The following is a 19,813-nucleotide window of genomic DNA, read 5'->3' on the forward strand; positions in this document are numbered from 1 at the left end:
CACCGGGCAGGCGCTTTTTCTGTCTATCTCAGCTGGAATCTCTGCCAGCAACATTTTATAAACGTGATGGCATCTCTTTATCACCCTTCCTGATTCTCAGTAAGCGAGAGAGACAAGTAGCACATGATGGGAAAAGAAAATAAAAACATATGGAAAAAAATGTCACCTATAGTCAAGGGCACTCTTTCCTACACAAGTCTTCAATTTCATGGASAAGGATCCCTTCCAGTATCACTAGCAGCAGTGATTCCCAGTTATCTGGTCCCATTTTCTTTCCTAATAAATCATAGGAAACCCTGTGTTTCTTGAACTTTACATTTGTCAGATTCCATTATATTCCATTTAGCCTTTGGTAACCTAGTGTCTAATGACCAAACATTTACAAGCCCACAAATATTTGAAGGTTATTGTAGCCCTCCATTTATGAGGATATCACACACATTATTGGCACTCCTGAGAGCTACTTGTGAAATTCCATCTTAAAGATGCCGTAAGGCAGCCTAATTTCCAAAGATCCCTGCGCTTCTCCTGTTAAGGCGCCACCAGCTGAAAATGCACAAGTCATTCAGTGCCTGGAGGAAAGTATCCATGGGCAGGATGCAGAAGGGAGGCTTTTGTGCTCGTCTCCGGGCCCGCAGCCCTGGATGGCCACGCGAAGCCCCCGCGGTCTCTCCGTAGCAAAGCCTTGGCCCCACGTTCCGCAGGGTGAGGCTGCGTAGGAAGCGGCTCTGGAGGTTTGCGGACCCTTCCCAGACTGGCGCGTTTTAGCCCAAAGAGGGGCTGGTGCCGGCACGCAAGGGATGGGTCTGGTCTATGGAGAACAAGCTTTAGGCCTGGCACAGGCTCCCCATGAAATTAGACAGKTTTTTTTTCTGCCACAGTTCTGGAAAAAGGGGGAAAAAAGGTACCCCTGACTTGCCGTGGGGATCAGGGTTTAACAGCACACAGTGACAGGAGTTGTAGAAGGAGCTAAGGGGCAGCAAATACAACAAAAAGGTCATTTAAACCCTAAAAAAGGAGAGATTTTTTTCCTCATTTTTTTCCTCCACACATATTGTACAAAGGAAAATATAGATATGGAAAATATGGAAAACACACAGTCAGCTGTTCTCTCCAGGCCTCTTGCCTTGACTCATCTCTTGGAAGAGCRCTGAATCACACGCCTGTGTCCCGTGAGCATCAACACACCTTTCTGCTTCTCCCTGCGAGGGCTGGGTAAGGCCCTCGCTTTAGCCCTAWGAGGGCTATGGATAAAGCCATAGCCCCTCCTTAGGCTGAGCTGAAGGTCTTGCACCTGGTCCTGCACTTGCAGACCCCACATCCTGTCACCCTTTTGCTCCCCATCTCTGTATCACACAGCTCAGAGCACACAGTTAAAGGTTGGGGCTGCCTGACTGGAAGCCTTTAAGTTAGGGAGGTTTAAGTGGGAGGTTTTTATTTTCCTTCCTTTTTTTTTTTTTTTAAATGGTTCCCACTATTTTTTTTCCTTTTTTTTTCCCCCCCCTCAGAATAGAGCGTTTCTAGGTCAGAATCCCTGCTGGGTTTGTGCTGATTTTTGATGTTCAACGCTTATTAAAAAGTCACAGATATTTGAGGCTATTTTTTTCTCAGATCTTAATTTACATTAGCAGATTTAGCTGATACTGAACCAGTTCTGCTCATGTAGGCRAGTACTAAGTTCTGGAAACAATCCAGATGGCCAGGATGTTTGAAAGAAATTAGTTTCCTTTTTTCTTCTTCTTCTTTTTTTTTTTTTCTGAAAGCCTTTTATTTTTGGTGTTGCTCTGATGTATGTCGAAGGGGCTTGGCTTTCAGAGGAGGGGCAGGATCAGTCAGTGTTTCGTGAAGAGATGTTTCTAGTGGAGTGTGAAGATGAGCGCCCGAAATAAACGTAACTACTTCTGAGCATCTCCGGGTGATGGAGGGTAGCAGTTTATTTGGTTTTGCCTCTCGGTAGGAAGACTGAGTAGGAGCGAAGTGTTTGTGAAGTGACAAAAATCCGCACTGCTYTAATACTATGTGATAAATGGCATTATACCAACAGTACGTTTGGGCTTGGGACTGCAAACCTTCCCTGACTACTATTTTTTAGGAGCTTTTCAAACCAGACTCTAGGCTGGTCACAGGATTCACATTTTTAGAGAGGATCACATTTTTACTGCCCCACTTCAGGAAGCAGTTGCACTAGAAACAAGCACCATAGGATTTAYGCTGTGCTCTTGCCTTAAATACTCTTTTCTGGGGACAGCCTCCCCTGGCATTAAGTTCCTTTAGGCCTACTACATACCTATTTAATGCATGCATGTGGACCATAGTATTGAGGTTAATAAAACTACAGACAGGCATAAGTCTTACCAGGATTGGAGTTCAAGACTGTAACCCCTTGGGCGGGGACTAACTTCTAATGTAGCTACGTAAGGTCCTAGCCCGATGATGCCTGCAGTACTTCCATGAACTTTTGTGGCAATTTCTTTTCCCTTTATAAGCTAAAATTTGACCTTTTTACCAAGAGGGATATTAAGACTCCGTGTACCTCTGCATTTCTTCTTCTGCCAGCTCAGGATTTGCTCAGTTCATTAAAACTACGTAAGTCATTGGTTTTAGCTTTGGGAACTTGTCGGTGTCTTTAGCATAATTCATGTAGTGGGCACAAATAAATGGCCAGAGACTGGGCTCAGCAGCCAGGTAGCTCCTGCTGCACACAAGGCATCGCCAACACTTTGATCCTTCCCTCAGACACGTTTCGGTGCTCTCCACCGAYGACTGGGCTTGCAGGTTGAGCGAACCCATTCTAGGAAACTATGCATGGAGAATACACGGCGCTACGGAGCGGTCTCCRGCTGGACAGGCCGCTTCTGTGGAGCAGCAGGGGAGGCCGCTGCAGGAGGGCGGCTGCTGGTTTCTTTGTGGGGCTCTCCTGTTTTAATGTGGCAATCGGGAAGCGGGGCYGTGACGCAGGTGCAGGGAGGCTGGGCTCCCGAGTGGAGCAGCTCCTTTGAACCCTGCGTTGCGGCTCCAGTGACCTCACTCGCAGCGGCAAGCAAGCCAAAAAGCTGCCCCRCAGATTTCTCAGGTAGAGCATGCACTGTTAAAAGGATAAATACCACTGGCTTTTTCCCCCCCCCTCTAACTCGGATGCAGTATTTTAATTTACCCTACTTATACTCTTTAAACTCACCTTCTGAGCACGAAAAGGTGGCGAATTTTCCACCTCCCCCAATGGTATCCAATTACAGAGGCGTACAATTAAGGATGTTAATGACAGATTATTCGGCATTAGCCTGTAATGCCCCACTCTAATAACAGCAAAAATGGGTCACACTGCAGGTGTAATTATCCTGCTTCTGCACTAACACACCCCGTCTCGTGTCTCTTCCCGCAATCCCCCTTGTGTTTCAGCACAAAACACAGGGATCACCAGGGATGTACTGTTGATCTGGCTGGTGCCTAAGCCCAGCCTTTGAAAACACTACCTGTGGCCTTGGTGAGCCTTGGGAGAGGCGCAGAAAGGACTTAAGTGCCTGCCTYGGTTATCTGCAGCCAGGTGGACAAGTCCCCTTTTCCAGACAACTACAGGGAGGTAGACAGACAGAGCAGCACATAGATGTAGAAAGATAAGTATGGATACATACATTTCAAATAAAGGCACCTAAAAGAGGAGAAAAAAGGGGAAAAAAAAGAAAACTCTACAGGCAGCATGTAGCTGAGCAGGGCACCTGCAGGGTAGTTGTGGCCCCAGGAGATGTGATACAGCCCAGGGAATAAGGTGCCTCCTCAGAGCCCTTAATCACTCTGCTGACCACTTTCCCTTTCCTTGGTAATGAGCTCGCAGCTAAGGCAGGACAAGAACCGACGAGGGTTTTCTGGCCTACCTGCAACCTTCCTCTACAAGTATTTGCTCCTTTAAAGCATTTCAGCCGGGATAAATGACACCATTTTAGGAACCAGTCCACAAAGAAGCCCTTGAGGGACTATTTCAAAGCTGTCAAAAAAAAAAAAAAAAAAAAAAAAAGGATGTTTTACCTCCTTGAATATCAAACTCCTTCTGAGTGCAGCTGGAGGAGAAGCACTGGAGCAGAAAAAAAGAAAAGCATTATTCCTAGTTTCACCTTTGACTGTAAATTAAGCAAATTTCTATCTTTCCACTTGTCTGCTGAGCTTTTGGTGAAGGCACAGCATGCATTCAAAGTCTTTGGTATTTCTAGTATTTTGTTGGCAGGGGGCACAGTTTGTGCTGTTACCTTTCAGAAGTGTGGGAAATAAAAGCTCTTTCTATGAAAAAAAAAGTAAATAATATGCTGAAATGATGATCCTATCCAAAAAAAAAAAAAAAAAAAATCTGCTGTACTGCCTTCTCTTTGGTAACAATAACAAAGCAGGAATTTTATAGACAGTGTCAACAAGCAGTCCCTGAAATTTTGTCCTGGCACGTTACTAGCACAGAAATTGGCTCAAGCCCAGATGCCTTATGGATCCTAGGAGATCRATGGGTGGGTTGTGTCTCTTCACTTGAGCAAGGCGAAGAGCAAGAATGCAGACACAAGCGTGTGCTTGCGTGCAGCTTCCSTCGCGTTCCCCTCATCTTCCGCGGCTTCCACACCGGTGCGGGTGGTTTGCACAAAAGCTGAACCTGGGGCCAACTCAAATCCCACCAGCGCGAGCGAGGCCGGAGTTGCGGAAGAGTTTGGGGAGGATCCGAGGCGCCACTTTTGGAAGTTGGGTGCTTAGATCCGAGTTTAGGCATCCTGGGAAGTTATCTGAGTTTAACTGTAGCCTTTTGCCACACATATTTAGCGCAAGGGTTGTGCTGACACCTTGGAACTGYGGTGGTTTAAAGGCCTGTGTTAGTCTTGGCCGGGTGGACAGTCAGTGGCCTGAACTGAGGCAACCAGCAGTGCTCACGCTGGCTTCGCACCCATCGAGCGGCTTCTCTCTGCATTGGGAACAACGTTGCTGTTTGCCGTTGGGATTGCCATGGCACCTGGAAGGTGGAGGCGCCGCAGGAATTCGGCACTGCTGGAAGGAGGAGGAAATGCCTTCCCCGGAGAGCCTGCAGCCCTGTGTTTCCTGCTCCAGCGGCTGCCATCTGAGGCAAAGAAAATGAATGCTTGAAGCTTTGGCAAAAGGCCCTTCCATTTACTGCTTCCCTGCCTTGGTGGAGGTGTCCTGGACCGCCCCTCAGCACGACTGCAGGCATCAGAACACAAGATCTGAATCTGCAGGAATTAGGRAGAATCTCCTAAAACTGGCCTATTTTTAGAAGATCCTCTGTTGAGGAAACAAAGCCTAATTAAAAGCAGCCTTCTTGTTGCAGGAACCCCCCATTTCACATGTGACCCTGGGAGCCTTCCACCTCTCTGGGCTTGTTAAATCTCACTGTTCACTAGCCGAGTCCTGCTCAACTTCAAAGGCAGGCCCTAATACTCGCTTTTTCCAGTCATATCTTCCTGTTTTCAAGACACGAGATGAACATCGCCCTTATTAGGAAGTTCTGATGCTTAATACTGTCTTTTGGAGAGCATTAGTTATAATGATTCCTTTCTTGGGTAATGAGGCTCTTCTTTCAACAACTGTGGGATTAGTGGGGTTGCGTCTGTTAATCTCCACCAAGGCTTCTTATGGCTGGGAAAAGCATAGGGAAAATAAAATTCTTTTTGCAGACCAGTTTAGCTTGGAAATTGTGCTTTTTCTAATTATCACTTGTGAAGAAATCTGTTTTTCCACCAGTCGACTTGCATACTTTTTAGCGGTATAACAGGTTCTGAGGAGAGATCTCTGTCACAGATAGCAATCTGAGCTTCCCTCATTAAGAAGCAATCACATCTTGTATTTATAAGGCTCTCCTAAACGCATTGTGTTACAATTACTCCCTTTGTAGCAGATGATGCTGTAGGGTTTTCCCCCTTCCCTTTAGTACCCTCCAAGCTCTACAGGCCCTTGGGAATGTTCAGAAAGCCTCAGCACGTGAGGGTCTCTCGGCAGGTCTTGGCTCCYCTTCCCCGAGGCTGCAGCAAAGCAGTGGTAGGAGCTGCATGTGCCATTGGCCGGAGGGCAAAGACCCTAGTGTYGAATCCTGCAACAGTTGCTCGCTACGTTGGGGTCTTCCACAGTCTTGCACCACTGGTGTCTTCTGTGTCATTGCTCGGGGTCAGTCTGTGGCGCACAGAGGGGTGTTGGAGGGGCCGAATGCGCTACCTGGACACGTGTGCCCCAAGGGACCTGGCAAGGGTCCCTTGGCCAGGGCTGCTCGTGGCCGGTCACCCYTGCTCTTCCAAGCTCGCGACGCAACTTGTCAGTGCACGCGCGGGCCAAGGCACCCCAGGAGCAACGGCGGCAGTGGAGCGGGCACAAGCGCCCCGGGAAGCGCAGGAAGCTCCCGGSCCTTCCGTGGGGCTGCTTGGAGCGCAAGCATCAGGAGACCAAGCGGGCTTCGAGGCTGCTGGCAGCCAATGTGAGTCCTCTAATTTCGGCCCTTTCTTAACGCAGGTCCCTTCAGCCCCGTGGAAAAGCTCCTCGCTGGAGCCAGGGCTCCCTAGCTGTCCATTGTACTCAGCCAAGTGTCAACAGCACCCCTCTGGTCCCAGACATTTGCATTCATTTACCTCAAATTTCACCACAAATAAACAACAACAACAAAAAGGCAATTTTGCCTGGCAGTTTTAGGCCACAGTTTTGAAAGGAGCAGAAAAAATGCCTCAGGTCACAGCCTGTTGTATCTGATCAGCTCGCCAGATTTAGGACATCTTTTTCTGTTACGTGGTGCTGGCTTTGGGCGTGTTTCTAGCTTTAGTCTGTGTGCAGTAGAGCAATCRGCATCAGAGGCTGGTGAGGGCAGCCAGGCAGCACCCTGAGCTAGAGCTGCCTTGCTCCTTGCAAGATGCATTTTCCAAAAACTCGCTTATCAAGCGGATTGCATGCTTTGAGGGGGCAAAAAAAAGTACTGTAGGTTGCATTTTAAAGGAAGGTAAAAGCACAAGCCAGCAAATAGAAAGCTTTAGTGCTCTTGTGAGTCAACCATCACTGTTGCTCTACAAAAACATTACTTTTACTTCCTCTGCTACAGCTTCTCATGCTACTTATGTTCCRCTAGGGAACTGAAGAAGACCCAGCRGAGAAGCACCTGGGAGGAAGAAGAAATGTTGTACAGATGACCTAATTTGGGGCATAATGTAGACCTAATGTCCGTATTTCTGTAGGCTGTTACCAGAACCAGCTATTGATATGTTTTTTTTCCTAAAAAACAGCAAACTCAAGCATTAAAAGCTCATCATTTCAGTGAACTAGGTAACAGAGAAAGCCTTCAACTGTGCTTTATGATTGAAAACTAGTACCAGTGAGGCAATAGATGAAAGTTGTATCTGCTCCACATTCACTATTTCCCTGAGGCTAGAGCACGCACAAGATTAAATAGGGGTATTTCAGCAAACGGATGAGCAGAGGTAGGTCATGAGAACCACGCTGACCCAGCACATCATGGGCAGGAGCCCTCGTGTTGCCTCTCCACCCTCTCTAAACTCTGGTTTGCAGCTGATCAACACCTGACTAACGCGGAGCTGAGGGACACGGGGGCGATTTGCACAACAGGGCTCAGGTGGCTTTGCCCAGGTCCTGCTTCTGTAGCTGGTTAGGCGCCGTGTTTTGCCAAGGAGCTTGTGCCAAGCTGAATGCTTGGATTGCATCATTCAGCCATCAAGATCTCGGTTGGAAGGCTCTGGGATCCAAAATCCCATACAGCTTCCCCAAGTGTTGGGGCACCTGCACCACTACATCAAGAAGCCCTTTGCTGGCTTCTCAACTTTCTAGGTGCTTTAAAAACCATTCTTCCCTGTCATCCGTATGTCAAGAGAGGTTGAACATAAGCAGAAACCCAGAGGCTCGGCCTAGTCCCGTCCCACCACAGCCAGGCCTCAAGCAGCGTCCCGCTCTCACGGACGGCTCTTGCTAACCTGCCATGAGCAGGAGCGTTAGAGAGCGCTCCTATGGCCCCATTGCTGCACTCTCAACCCAGCCAGCGTTCAGGTAGAAGTATTGACAAGATTGACTTCCTTGGAGATCTTCCTTGCTGCCTCATCCGTTCRGATACCACAGTTGTGACTTGCTAAAAGGGCAAGCTGAGGCGAGGGGTGGCAGAAAGGAAGAAATTACAGAGAAAAGGAGGCTCTCAAGAACCCTCCTGTTTGTTCATGGCCTGGTCATTAAAAAGCAGAGGAGGAGACGCACACCCCGGCTGGCCCGAGACCGCGGCCGGCTCCAGCCCTGCCGCCGGCGCTGCTTCCTCGGAGGAGGCCGCTCCGGGGAAGGACGCGGCCCTCGGGCCCACGCGGGGAGCCGGGAGCGAGGCGCCCCGTTGCCGGCTCTGTGCGGCAGCGAGGCCGCTGTCTGCCTGGCCATTAGCAAGGCGGCAGCAGTGCTGAGAGCAGCGTGAATCAACTGATTCAGCCCCACTTTGCTCCCTCCTCAGCACGCGTCCTTATGGGAGAGCTGGGGGGCCCCGGTGAGAACGAGGCCCATTAGGGCACCCAGGGCAGCAGAAAGGGCTTTTTGGACARAAAAAGTGGGAAAATAGCCCTTTGTTTTTCTCCCTGTACAATGAGCGYCTCTCCTTTTTCTTTGCAGGGAGGTAAGATGCCAGCCTCCTTAAGAAGCCTGCGGGAAATGGCTATTTTTATGGGAGTGTTCAGCACTGGGGGATGTGTACTTATGTACAGTCTTATGCAAAGTAAGTCTCCATGCTATTAGCAGCCTTATTTCTCTCGACCTCTTTTACTTGCTTTTGTGCAGTGGGGTTAAAAATAATGGTGTTTAAGATCTGAAAAGCTTACGAACCTAAGGGAAGCGTGGCTGACCTTCAGGGAAGTGCAGGTTTAGGCTCTGCTGCACGTAAGGCCAGCACTGCTGCCCTTGTTCCCCAAGGTGGGTTTCATGCAGAGAACAGAGCGCTGCGCACAGTGGAAAATCTGACCTCTGGGAGGTGGGAAATAAAGGCTGGGCAGCCATGCAGGCTCAGCTCCCTACTGAGATTTTACAACCAGGCASGAGAAGAAAACCACCCAAAGCGGGGATCTGTGAGGATGTGTTAAAGCCTAGTGGTCTTACCAGCAGATCTCCTTGTGGTGCTGGCCCTGAAGCACAAGTCACTGGTGAGGTGCAAAGACATTGCTAATTTGCCCAGAAAACAAGAAAGGGCAGCAAAGAGCGGCCCGAGGGGAGGAGAACAGGACAAAGATAAAACCTAAGCAGATACCGCTGCCCTTTATAGATGCATCTAGCTGCTAAATGCCTTTGGCTAAGAATGCATATTATTAGCCTAAGCAATGCTTGTTTGTTTGTTTTCCTCAGCTTGCTTCTAGATGTGAAGCATGAGATCACAGGCAGGCTGTGTCTCGCTGTCTGGGGGCTCTTGGCCCCCTGCCCCTCTCTGCTGGTGCTATCAACTGATACTGCTTTTCACCTACCCTTATATCAGAGGAAGCTGCCAGAAAAGTGTAGCCAAGCCTGTTCCTCAAGCCCTCAGATTAGTTGTGAAACCTCCCCTTCATTTTACACATATTAATAACCCATTGGGAGGCCGGAAAGCGAGCTTTAATTTTAGGCAGCTTGTACCCTCGAGCTCTGGCGTACATGACAGATATACGATCCTCTTATGCTTTAAAGTATTGAATCTGGCTTTGAGAAGGACATTAGCTTTTTTTTTTTTTTTTTTTTTCAGATTTTTTGCAGCCATCTCATCTAGCCTTCTCCAAAGGCACTGCACCCCGGTGCTAATGTGAGCCAAGCAGCTCCTCCTTCCCCACATCACCGAGCTGCAGTGACGCGGCTCCAGGTGCCGGCTGGTCCTTGCAGAGAAGTGTCTCGTGCTGCCACGATGCTGACGGCCACGCAGCATCTCCTTGGGGACACCCTTTCCAGCCACTTGCTCCACCCCAGCAGGGCCTTTTCCCTCCTCTCATTTTGGGCGTTAAGCACTGTCTGCAACACTGTGGTGCCCGAGCATCAGCTGGAGCGGCCCTCACGGTGCCTCGCCTTGAGCCACCACCTGGAAAGCTCTATGCAAACCCCAGCAAGGGCCTTCAGAGCAGCGGCAGCCGGTGCTGGCCTGCATCAGCGTCAGGGAAATAGTCTTCATTCCTAAAATATTTTCTCTGCCTCCTCTAAAAGCAYGGAATTGCATTCAGAATGTTTCCTTATGCCCTTCTTGCTTGTCTTTTTTTTTCCTTCCCTTTCTTCTTTTTGGATGACCTGCAAACGCCTGACAGGCAAGGACACCCATCCATGAGCCGAGCCGTGTGTCTGCACAGCATGGGCTATGCTCCGTGCCCTTTTCCCTTGGACACACTGCATAATGTTTCATTTCAGCTCTGCTCCCCTGATTTAAGGGCTGGTTTCCTCCTTCAGCCAGATTTTCTACCCAGTTAATCGTTTTGAGCTGTTTTTTTCAGGGAGGATGTGGGAGTCTGGAGGAAATGTCTTGACTTTTTGTATTTATCCTTGGATTCCAAGGGCCCTGTCTCCTCGCTATCCTGTTGTCTCTCTCCTCTAGAGAGCTTTGCCAGGACCCAGTATTACCAGCAGGGTTTGGAGCAGCTGAACAACCACCCCGCTGCCCTGGAAGCCCTGGGGGCTCCCCCTCTGAAGGTTCACAACATCCGACTGACGGACGGCAGCAACCGCGTGGACCGCGAGCGAGCGCAGGCAAGTGGCTTCCCGAGGAGGCCGCACGGGCCGCGAGAGGGGGATCCCTCACATGAGCCCCACGGGGAGGCAGGAGGCCGGGGGGATGGCCGGGCTGCGGGAGGGACACTCCCGAGCTCCTCTTTTTGAAGGCTCCTGCAAGGCTGCAGCGTGGAGGTCCTGTCATGTGTGGGGCTGAGCCCTGGGATCACACAGCCACCCATGGCCCCAGGTGCTGACGTGTTGTGCAAGGCGTTGGCTCGCRTGGGCACGGGGCCAGGCTGAGGCAAACCTGCCAGCACGAGCCCCCACCCACGCTGGTGGCCCTCGGAAAAGGCCATCCATCCTTTCCCGCAGTGCTGGAGACCTGAGCAGGGAGTTTGAGTCAAGGACTGGCTCTTTGTCCCCGGCTCTGCTGGATGAGGAGCTTGCTGGGGAGCTCTGCAGGAGACTCACCCCGGGAGTCTGTCGCATTTGAATCCCTAAGCTCCTGGTGGATGTCTGTGAGTGGTAAGGAATGAGGTGGAGAGAGCAGGTGAAGGACGGGGACTGTCGAGGGCAAGAAAATCGAGCTTTGACCAGTTCAATTCAGAGTCCACTCTTCATCCCGTGCCAGTCATGCTTTGCCTGCATGACACTCAAGGCCAAAATGTTCTTTAGTTTACCCAGTTTTTAAGAATTTACCAGGCAATATTTGTAAGACCAAAAACACAGGGAAGATGCACAGCCTGTCATGTTGATCAAAAAGAACAGAACCTCTTTTTTTTTCCTATTTTGTTCCTCTGTCACCTTTTAAGAATGCTACTCATCCGATGACTCAGGGCAAAAATCGAAACCCTGCCTTCTACAGACCTCACCCAAGACATAAACTGCCAACTTTCTTTTCACGCTCTCTGCTGCAATGGCCCTTCGTGCTCATTGTGAATTAAACCAGTTAATCAGCATCATGATTTCATGATTTCATAGATGATTTCATAGAATGATTTACTGACTTGGCTCCACAGCATTCCTAGTTCCTGCCTACTGGACYCATTTGGAAAGGCTTGGTGTTCCCAGTCAAATAGCCAGCAAATACTGCCCGGACCTTGTCTTTTACTCAAGCATTAGACTGTGCATTTAGCTGTGCTCAACGCTGCAGCTCTTTGCTRTGTTTATTACCAAACCAAATGGTAGCAGGGGGATTGGACTACATGACCTCTGGAGGTCCCTTCCAAYCTTAAGGATTCTCTGATTCTGTAACTTGTGACACTGGCCAAATAATTGAATGTCTCATTGCCCCAAGGGCTGTTAATGGACCRACAGGTAGCGCTTCTCGATCTACAGGCTTGCTGTTGTTCTGGGAAGGTCTAACACAACACGGGTCACCTCCGGATCACCACACATTCTGGGGAGGAAAGGTGTTCGCTCATAAATGTTTCAGAGAGTGAGTGTCTCTCCCCGGGGGAGGCAGCTATAACCCAGACCATCCTTTCAACGTAGATTAACGTATGCCAGAWCAGATATACTCATGTATCTGCACACACATTAGCCATAGGAAAGCAGAGTGAAACTCTGAAATTAAACATTAAAAAGCAAACAAACGGATTAGTTTAGTTTAGCAGGGAGGTGGCTTCAATCTTTCATTGGCTGTAGAAGCAGTAAATGCCCATTGCAGTAACATGCTTCACTGAGTCTTTAACACACTTTTATACTTGCAGATAAAGTTACCGGTATCTGGAGCAAAATCAACGGGGTACCTCTATATTAATTCAGAAATGGACCATTCCCATCACTGGTAGGTACTGGGGGAGGGACTGAGAGACTCTTACACAGACGCGGGAGAGAAAAGGTTGGAGAAAACAGAGAAGGAGACAGGATATTCGGTTTAGTCATCTGTGCTGCTGAAATCATGCACACAAAGGAAGAGGAAATCCACGCCTGAAGATCTTGTGAAAGGTTATTACCATCATTATGATAAAAATGCAAATCACTTGAGAAATGTACTGAATGCATCCCTACGAGTACTAATGTAGGAACAACCGGGGCCACTTAATCTGTGTGGCATGTTGGGTCCTGCACATGAGAGSAACGTGCACATGATAATTCCGGGCCAACAAAATGCATTGCTGCCCCGGCCCCCTCCCCAGGGAGTCACAGGGGCACTTCAGGAGCAGGCCCAGCTAGTCTGGCCTCATGCCCAGCAATAGGGGAGCACCTTGAATACTGTATGCGCAAGAGCATCGCAAGGAGAGCTGAAAAACCTCAGGTTCCTCAATAAACTTTCTCCTTGCAGTTAAAAAACAACAACAAAAAAAGAAGCACTAGAGCAGATACATATATTATAGTAGAAGGGTGCTGACTGCATGTCATGTATTAGCAACTTTGCATTTTGGCACTACTGAAGCCTGGAAACCTCCCTTTTCAAGGCAAAACTGATTTCTAGAGCTGAAAAAATAACCACTGTCCGAATTCTAAGTCCAGCCTCTGCTGAAAAAGAGGATTTTTTTTAATTGAAAAAAAAAATATGTTCCTCACACTTGCTTGTCCTTGGAGCTTTTGGGACTCTTCTGTTAGCTCTATTTAGAAATCCAAAGCTACAACACTTTGCTCAGCTGCCACCAGCCATATGGTATTGTTTTCTTTTCACCATTAGATAAGCACARCTTACTAGATTTCTGTTCAGGAGGCAGGTACAGTTTAAAACTCTGGGAGGAAGACGCTTGTTTGGGACTCAAGTGATTCACGGCCAGGCCCTCGGGGCCTCCTCCTGTGTGACCAGGACAGGGTCTGAGGCCCTGGACAGCTCTGCTGCAGCTCTGCTCTTCCATGGGGATGTGGGCCCGGGGCTCCTTGCTCCTCGTGATCCCCCACTGACAGATGGAGGGAAACAATCCCTACCTCCTACTTCAGCGTTACAGCAAGCATAGCTGAGGACTGCAAGATGTTAGAAAAAATTGAAGAATATAAATATCTAGAAGACCTTTGTTTTAAAATGAGCTCTCCAAACACTCCCATATTCAAGCCTGAAAAGCAAATACATTTGCAGAAACAATTTTGCAGAAACAAACTGCAGAAATTTTGCAGTTTGTGGCACTTGAATCTCCCCAGTTCAACTCTCATAGGTACAGGGCCCAACACACAGCTCCGCTCAGTGACAAACAGGCCTTAATGTCCTGGGAAGGAGGAAGCAAAAGTAAAATAGGTCACTCTCCACCACGGTCCATGGAGAGGAGCTCGCGTGATCTCCACAAGAGGAAGGGCTGGCCTGGAAAAGTGGGACACCCCGGTGGAGCCCTGCGCCAGCACAGACCCAGGAGGCCACAAAACCAGCAGCGAGGCACAGCCCAAAGTCACGGGCAGTCAGCTCCCCGCTCACAAGTAGTTCAGGCTCCTAAGGCATCAACCGCTTCAGGTTACGAGCGAGCGGCCTCTCTGCTGGGTTGTCCTTCCCCTGAAGGTTTGGGAAGCAGCAGCCACCTGAGGGAAGGGGACCTTGGAGGAAGTGACCCGGCCTGGCCCGCAGGCTGTGGCYGGGCTGAGGCGCCGTGTGGGGCTGCGGTGCTGTGAGGCCCACGGTGCTCACGGCCACGAATCTGGGCATGAGGGGGAGCCGGGGAGACCCAGAGCCTGGGCCGCAGCACGGGCAGGGTTTTATTCAGCTTGCAACGAACAGCAACACACAACCTAGATTTAAGTCTGGGCTATGGGAAGCCAGTAGGGAAAATGCAAACCAGGGTTTAACGCACGTGAGAGCATTTTAAAGAGCAGTGAGGGCCCACAGGCGGTTGTTTCTCCATGCCAGAGAGACTGCTTCTGCTTCTAGACCTACTTCTATATTAAAATTGACTAGGGCTTTTCTGGTTTGTGGCAGCTGGTGCCTCCAGGATGTCACCTTGAAGCTCCGGGATGGCCAGAGCATTCCCGTTTACCACTCCCCCGCGGAAAGCATCAGCGTGCAGGGAAGCTAAACCCCCAAGGCGGCTGCTTGCTGCAAGAGGCGCTCGCGGGTCGGATGGGCGCCGCGCTCTCAGACAGCCTCGCACCAGCGGCTGCTCTGAGACAGTTTTCTCCCTCACACTGACCTCGTCTTGGCCACAATTGTCATTTCTTTGGTTGCTGGTTTATTTCTGTGTACAGCAGAAGCCTAAAATAAAGATTTTGCAACAAGAGCTGCTGTTCCAGAGAAGTCATGTGTTAYGGCTTGTACACACTGGTAATGTGAACCGAGTTTGAAATAAATAAACAAACTGCCAGGAAACTGAGGTTTTCTGAAGCTGCAGACCTCAGTATGGGCAAGTGGGTTGTGCTCTCACGACTAGAAAACTGAGCCAGCTTCTCAGGGTGATTCTCACGCTCCGCTCTTTTCCACCATTTCCCAACGCGGTGTTACCTAACGCGCAACCACCCAAAGCAGGATCCCCCTCTTGTGCACAAGAAAAGGTCACACACCAGGTACATCTGCACCTTCACACGCATCTTTAAGAGGCTCAGCAACAGCAGGGCCGCTCTCCCAGCTTACGAACGCCAGGAGTTTCCCAGCGCTCCCGCTGTTTGTGCTGCATGTTGCGTAGGATCAGCCAGTGCTTCCCGCAGGCGCTGGCCAACACCTGCGTCCCTTCTTCGGTGTGCAGGGGGAAAAGCACTAGACAGGCACAGTATGAGGAAAATACCGATAGGAATCGGTCAGACTGCAACAAGGGATTTTTCATTTTTGCTGTGATTCTGTCAACACAGCTGATCCATCAAGGGAATGAAGAGTTGTCCATCACCAGAAGAAGCCAAGCAAAAAGGAAATARAAGTCCAAGAAACTGCACAATCCAGCAAGCCGTAAAAGCAAGGGAAAGTCTCAGACAGGTTTCTGGCCTCCCTTCATACGTAAACACGCAGGGTAAACAACAAGCCACTAACAGCATCCAGAAAGGGAATTACTGCTGTGAGCTACTGCAGCAGGCAGAGCTTTCAGCAGCTTAAACAAGATGTAGCTTGTGGAGGCTCAGGGTTTACGCCACTCAGCTCCAGTTTTGTGCCATCTTAGCATCCCAATATCCTCAAAATCCACAAAGGGCACAGGACTGCAAAGGCTTTCACTRGTAACAAACGGGATAAACAAGGGAGCGCAAGCACAAAGGTCTGCTAGAGACCACCTCGCTTTTCCCTGCTCTGCGGCGATCCTCTGTACTAGGTCGAGTGACCTCTTAAGTAWAAGTGATTGCAGAGCCCCGGCCAGACACAACCAAGGGAAGGACCGGTGTCCTCGCAAACGCTTCTCTGCAAAAACTGCTGCTAGAAAGAGGTTTAGTTGGGGCTCCACTGAACGCTGTGYGGGCTGCGCAACCTGACGCTACCCGCTGTGCCCCACACACCAGGGAGGGACGGGGCGAGTCAAGGCGGGACAGGGTGACCCAGCCTTGAGACTGTCACTCACTGACATTAAAATCCCTGCATTTACTTTATGCATCCTCCAGAAAACAAAAACTTTGTTATCTCATAACCTGCAAGAGCCTCAGCAGCCACCCCCTCTCCACATCTGAGCTCTGTTAAGACATACACCTTCCAAGGGGGGTTAAAAAAGCCTCCCCCTGGGCATGTGGCAGTGCAGCTGCAGGTGCAGTGAGTGCAGCCAATGGGCCGATCTCTAAATGGCAGCACCTGCTGAAAACCCAGTTCCAAGARGGCTCCTGGGCACCTCTTGGCTTCMCAGCCCTTYCCTCTGCCACAGCAGAGGACCCTCTGCTTGACCCCTTCACCGGAGGCAACGAAGCTCTAATTTGCCAGTGGTGATCACGCTGTTCCGCATGGGCTAAAGTCCATGGTTCTGGGTAAGGGTTTCACTGTATATTGGAAACATTCCCTGCCCAAGCAGGGTCTCCTGGAGTAGATTGCTCAGGGCTAGGTCTGTGTTTTGGTTTAGAGTATTGCCAAGGATGGAAACTCCACAAACGCTCTGGGCAACCAGCTCCAATGTTCGACCAGCCTTAGAGTGAGAAAGTTTTTTTTCTTAAACAGAATTTCCTGGGGCTGTTTTTTTTCACTTTATATTGATTTCCTCTCGTCTTCTTTCTTCTCTGTCTTCCTTCCTGCCCCCATCACGTATTGACTGATGCACAGAGAAGATTCCCCCGGAGGCCTCTCTCCTAAGGGCTGAACAAGCCCAGCTGTCTCCACTTGTATGACAGGTGCTCCAGTCCCTTAATCACCTTAATCACTTAAGTCTGTCCATTTATTTTAAGTTCCCTTGCAACTTTCCATGGCCCTTTTTGCATTTGTTGGTGAGGTTAAAACAACTGGCATCTCTATGGCATTTGCTGGGTTGTGGATCTGAGGTTCTTACCCTAACGCTCGACTTCAGCAGCTTCTGTCACAGTCATTGGCCTGAGGAAGTTGTCACCAAAGGAGAGCAGTGGGGGCAAGATCCTCCTCTACAAACTTCCATGGAGCAGCGGAGGCAGCTGGATTTCACTAGCAGCAACTGGTGACATCCAAAGGGTTTGATTTTCTTGCAGGGGGCTGGTAGAAGRTCCCTATGTTGCTCAGTCTGCTAGTGCTGTGGCTGCTGTTGTGCCTGTCCCCACAGGAAGTCACAGCAGCCAGTACACTGGGATAGTCCTGGGTGCGGGTTCCGGAAGGGATCTTGGAGCTTGGCTGCTACAGCACGCACAGCTCCACGTGCTTTGTTGTCATTAGGTGAATTTGCATCCACGCCAGCACGTCCACTCCGGACACACTCTCATCCCAAGCTACACGGCACCCACTGACATGGAGCTGTCACCTTCCCAACCCCACACCTTCAGCCCAAATGGTTTCCTCCTGCCAGACGTGTGAAATAATGATCCTGGAGGTAATGGCAACGCAGCTCGAGGACACACCCAGGGACTACAAACAAACCGGGGACAYTACAAGAGTAATATGACTATATTTATTAATCCCAATGACATCTTATTTCAACATCTGTAAGTGTTGTCTCAGGAAGCTCGCTACAATGCGAACACCAAGAATTGCTTTAAAGTGGAAAGGAGTATTGCGCACCTTGGGAAGTTGGTCCAAATGGAGGCACCGTGCACTGCAGAAGGCTGAAGCATCAGCAACCCCGTTAGAGGGATGTGGAGAAAAGCACTGAAGTTCTGGGGGGCAGCGAGGGCCCCTGCACAGGAGGCCCCTGTAGCGSGCTGCCCCAGCTCTGGCAGCGCCAGCCGGGCTCGTGCCCAAAGGCAGAGGTGAAGTTAGGTGCAGAGTCACCAAACACAGAAGAGAAGGAGTTTTTAAATTGCAGTAGCCCCCAGGGCAGCCCTGCACTCGCTGGGGCCGTGCGGGTGCCTTGTTTCGGATAAGCTAGCCCAACTTTTGGAAAAGTTTCAAACCAGCAAGTGGTGGTTTCAAGATTTTTTTTTTTCATTTTTTTTTTAAACTCATTTGAAAAAAAGCATTTCCCCAAAGAACTAACGAACTTTGCAAAGCCTGCCTGCTGCTCACGAAGAGAGCTGCAGTTCCTGCAAAGCTTCTGGAGCAGCAAATACACAGGGAGACACCCAGTGAGCTGGCAGCAGCTCCCTGTGCCTTCCAAGACAAGTCCCTGGAGCACCCTAGGAGGGAGGCCCGAGCGCAGGACGAGCGGCCCAACCCCACGGCGCTCCCTGCCCGCTCCCGGTGCCAGCTGCAGCCGAGGGGCAGTTGGTCCTGTGGAGGATTCCCAGCTGAGCGGTGCCGGCGGCACCTCGCAGCCCGCCTGGCAGGTTGGGGCTCTGGGCCCTGCATCCCACGCTTCTCCGGCTGTTGGGAGGCGCTTCCATTCCCTTTCCTTCCCTTCCTACAAGCAGGTGGCCGCCTGGCTCCCGGCGCYTCGGAGCGCGGCTGCGGCAGGGCCGGGGGTCCCTCCCCTGCCCGCACTGGGCACCCGCCGCTCTCCCAGGGCAGGTTGCTTTTGGGGGTGCCCCCCCAGTCCTGTGTGCGGCCGCGATGCCTCCTCCGGGCCCGTGGGTCCCTTCGCAGCAACGGAGGCGCTCGAAACCGGCGGCCTCAGCAGCTGCTCTCGGCCGCGCAGCCCCACGCGCTCTGCATGGAGCGGGTGCGGGATGCGCTCCCCTAGCCCCGCCTGGAGCCTCAGACGCCRCAGGAACGGGATGACCTCCTGCGGTAGCCCCTTACAGCAACGCTGACTTTGTCCTGCGGGGCCACTCTGACGTGTCCTGCCGACACCTCTGACCTGCACACCCCACTGAACCTCCACAACCTCATGCAAATTCTTAACGACATTAAAACGCTGCGCACGCAGCCCGAGGCACGACGGGCTRCACGGAACTGCCGCACACGGGAAATCTTAAAGCAGCCACTTCAGAAGGGGGCCTTGTACCGAGGACGCTGCTCCCTCGCACGCGTTAAGCTTYGCCGCCGTCGGGACAAGCGGCAAACACGGGACAACGCGTGGGCTGCCCTCCCGCTGCTCTCGTGCGCTGGGCCCAACCGGGAGGCTACACGGAGGAAGGAAAACGAGTCATTTGCCCCGAGCAGCCCCCGCTGCCGGCGGGATGGCAMCCGCTACAGCAGCACAAACCCGCGCTGTGTGACTGCGTTTCAGCCTCGGCACTTTGCGCCTCTGCCAGAGCAACGAAGTGCCCGAGCGGAGAAGCAGGTCCCAACCTCTCCAGCTTCCGTCGCTCCCACTTTAACCGGGCTCCGGGAGTTTGTGCAAGGCAAAGGGCTCATCCTGGCGGGCGCGAGTAGCCGGAAGCCGCTGGGCCGGCCCGTCGGCACCGCGGGCACAAGCGAGCGCGYGGCCTCCTGGCCACCACGTGGGCCCCCGTGGCGGCCTCACCAACCCCGGCTTCACTTCTAGTGTTTGCCAACCACAGCTGGCCCAAGAAATCCCTCCTGCAGTGCGTGGGCCAGGCTCGCGGCTCGGGAAGGACAGAGCAAGGAAAGGGGGCCCAGAGCCSGGGACCAAGCTCTCCGGCAGCTCCACGCGCATCCCGCGCTGCAGGAGGCCGAAGGGAGGCGTTCCGGCCCCACTGCAGGTGCCCGCACACAAAGGCCTTCGCGGGGCGCCCTGTCCTCCGGGGACCTGCTCGGCTGTGTGGCTCGGGAGCAGAGCCGGCGCAGGAAGGGTTTAGCTGGGCACGTGCCTTTCTGATGTGGTCTCAAAGGATGGCAAAGAGGCCTCCGGCACTG

At 51.3% G+C, this 19,813-nt stretch overlaps 1 protein-coding gene across 1 annotated transcript in view; it reads left to right on the forward strand.

Annotated features, from left to right (window-relative positions):
- The window catches only part of LOC112953620 (cytochrome c oxidase assembly factor 1 homolog), a 32,370-nt gene extending 17,729 nt beyond the window's left edge, over nt 1-14,641 (forward strand). The window contains exons 2-5 of the mRNA XM_026046703.1: nt 8,617-8,719; nt 10,541-10,692; nt 12,369-12,445; nt 14,522-14,641. Of these exons, the coding sequence (XP_025902488.1) occupies nt 8,626-8,719; nt 10,541-10,692; nt 12,369-12,445; nt 14,522-14,618 (420 nt within the window). The 5' untranslated portion in view covers nt 8,617-8,625 and the 3' untranslated portion in view covers nt 14,619-14,641. The remainder of the gene's footprint in view (nt 1-8,616; nt 8,720-10,540; nt 10,693-12,368; nt 12,446-14,521) is intronic.
- The last annotated feature ends 5,172 nt before the right edge of the window (nt 14,642-19,813 follow it).

The sequence above is a fragment of the Nothoprocta perdicaria genome, unplaced genomic scaffold (genome assembly GCF_003342845.1).
Source record: "Nothoprocta perdicaria isolate Ctin4 unplaced genomic scaffold, notPer1 scaffold_457, whole genome shotgun sequence".
Lineage (NCBI taxonomy): Eukaryota > Metazoa > Chordata > Aves > Tinamiformes > Tinamidae > Nothoprocta > Nothoprocta perdicaria.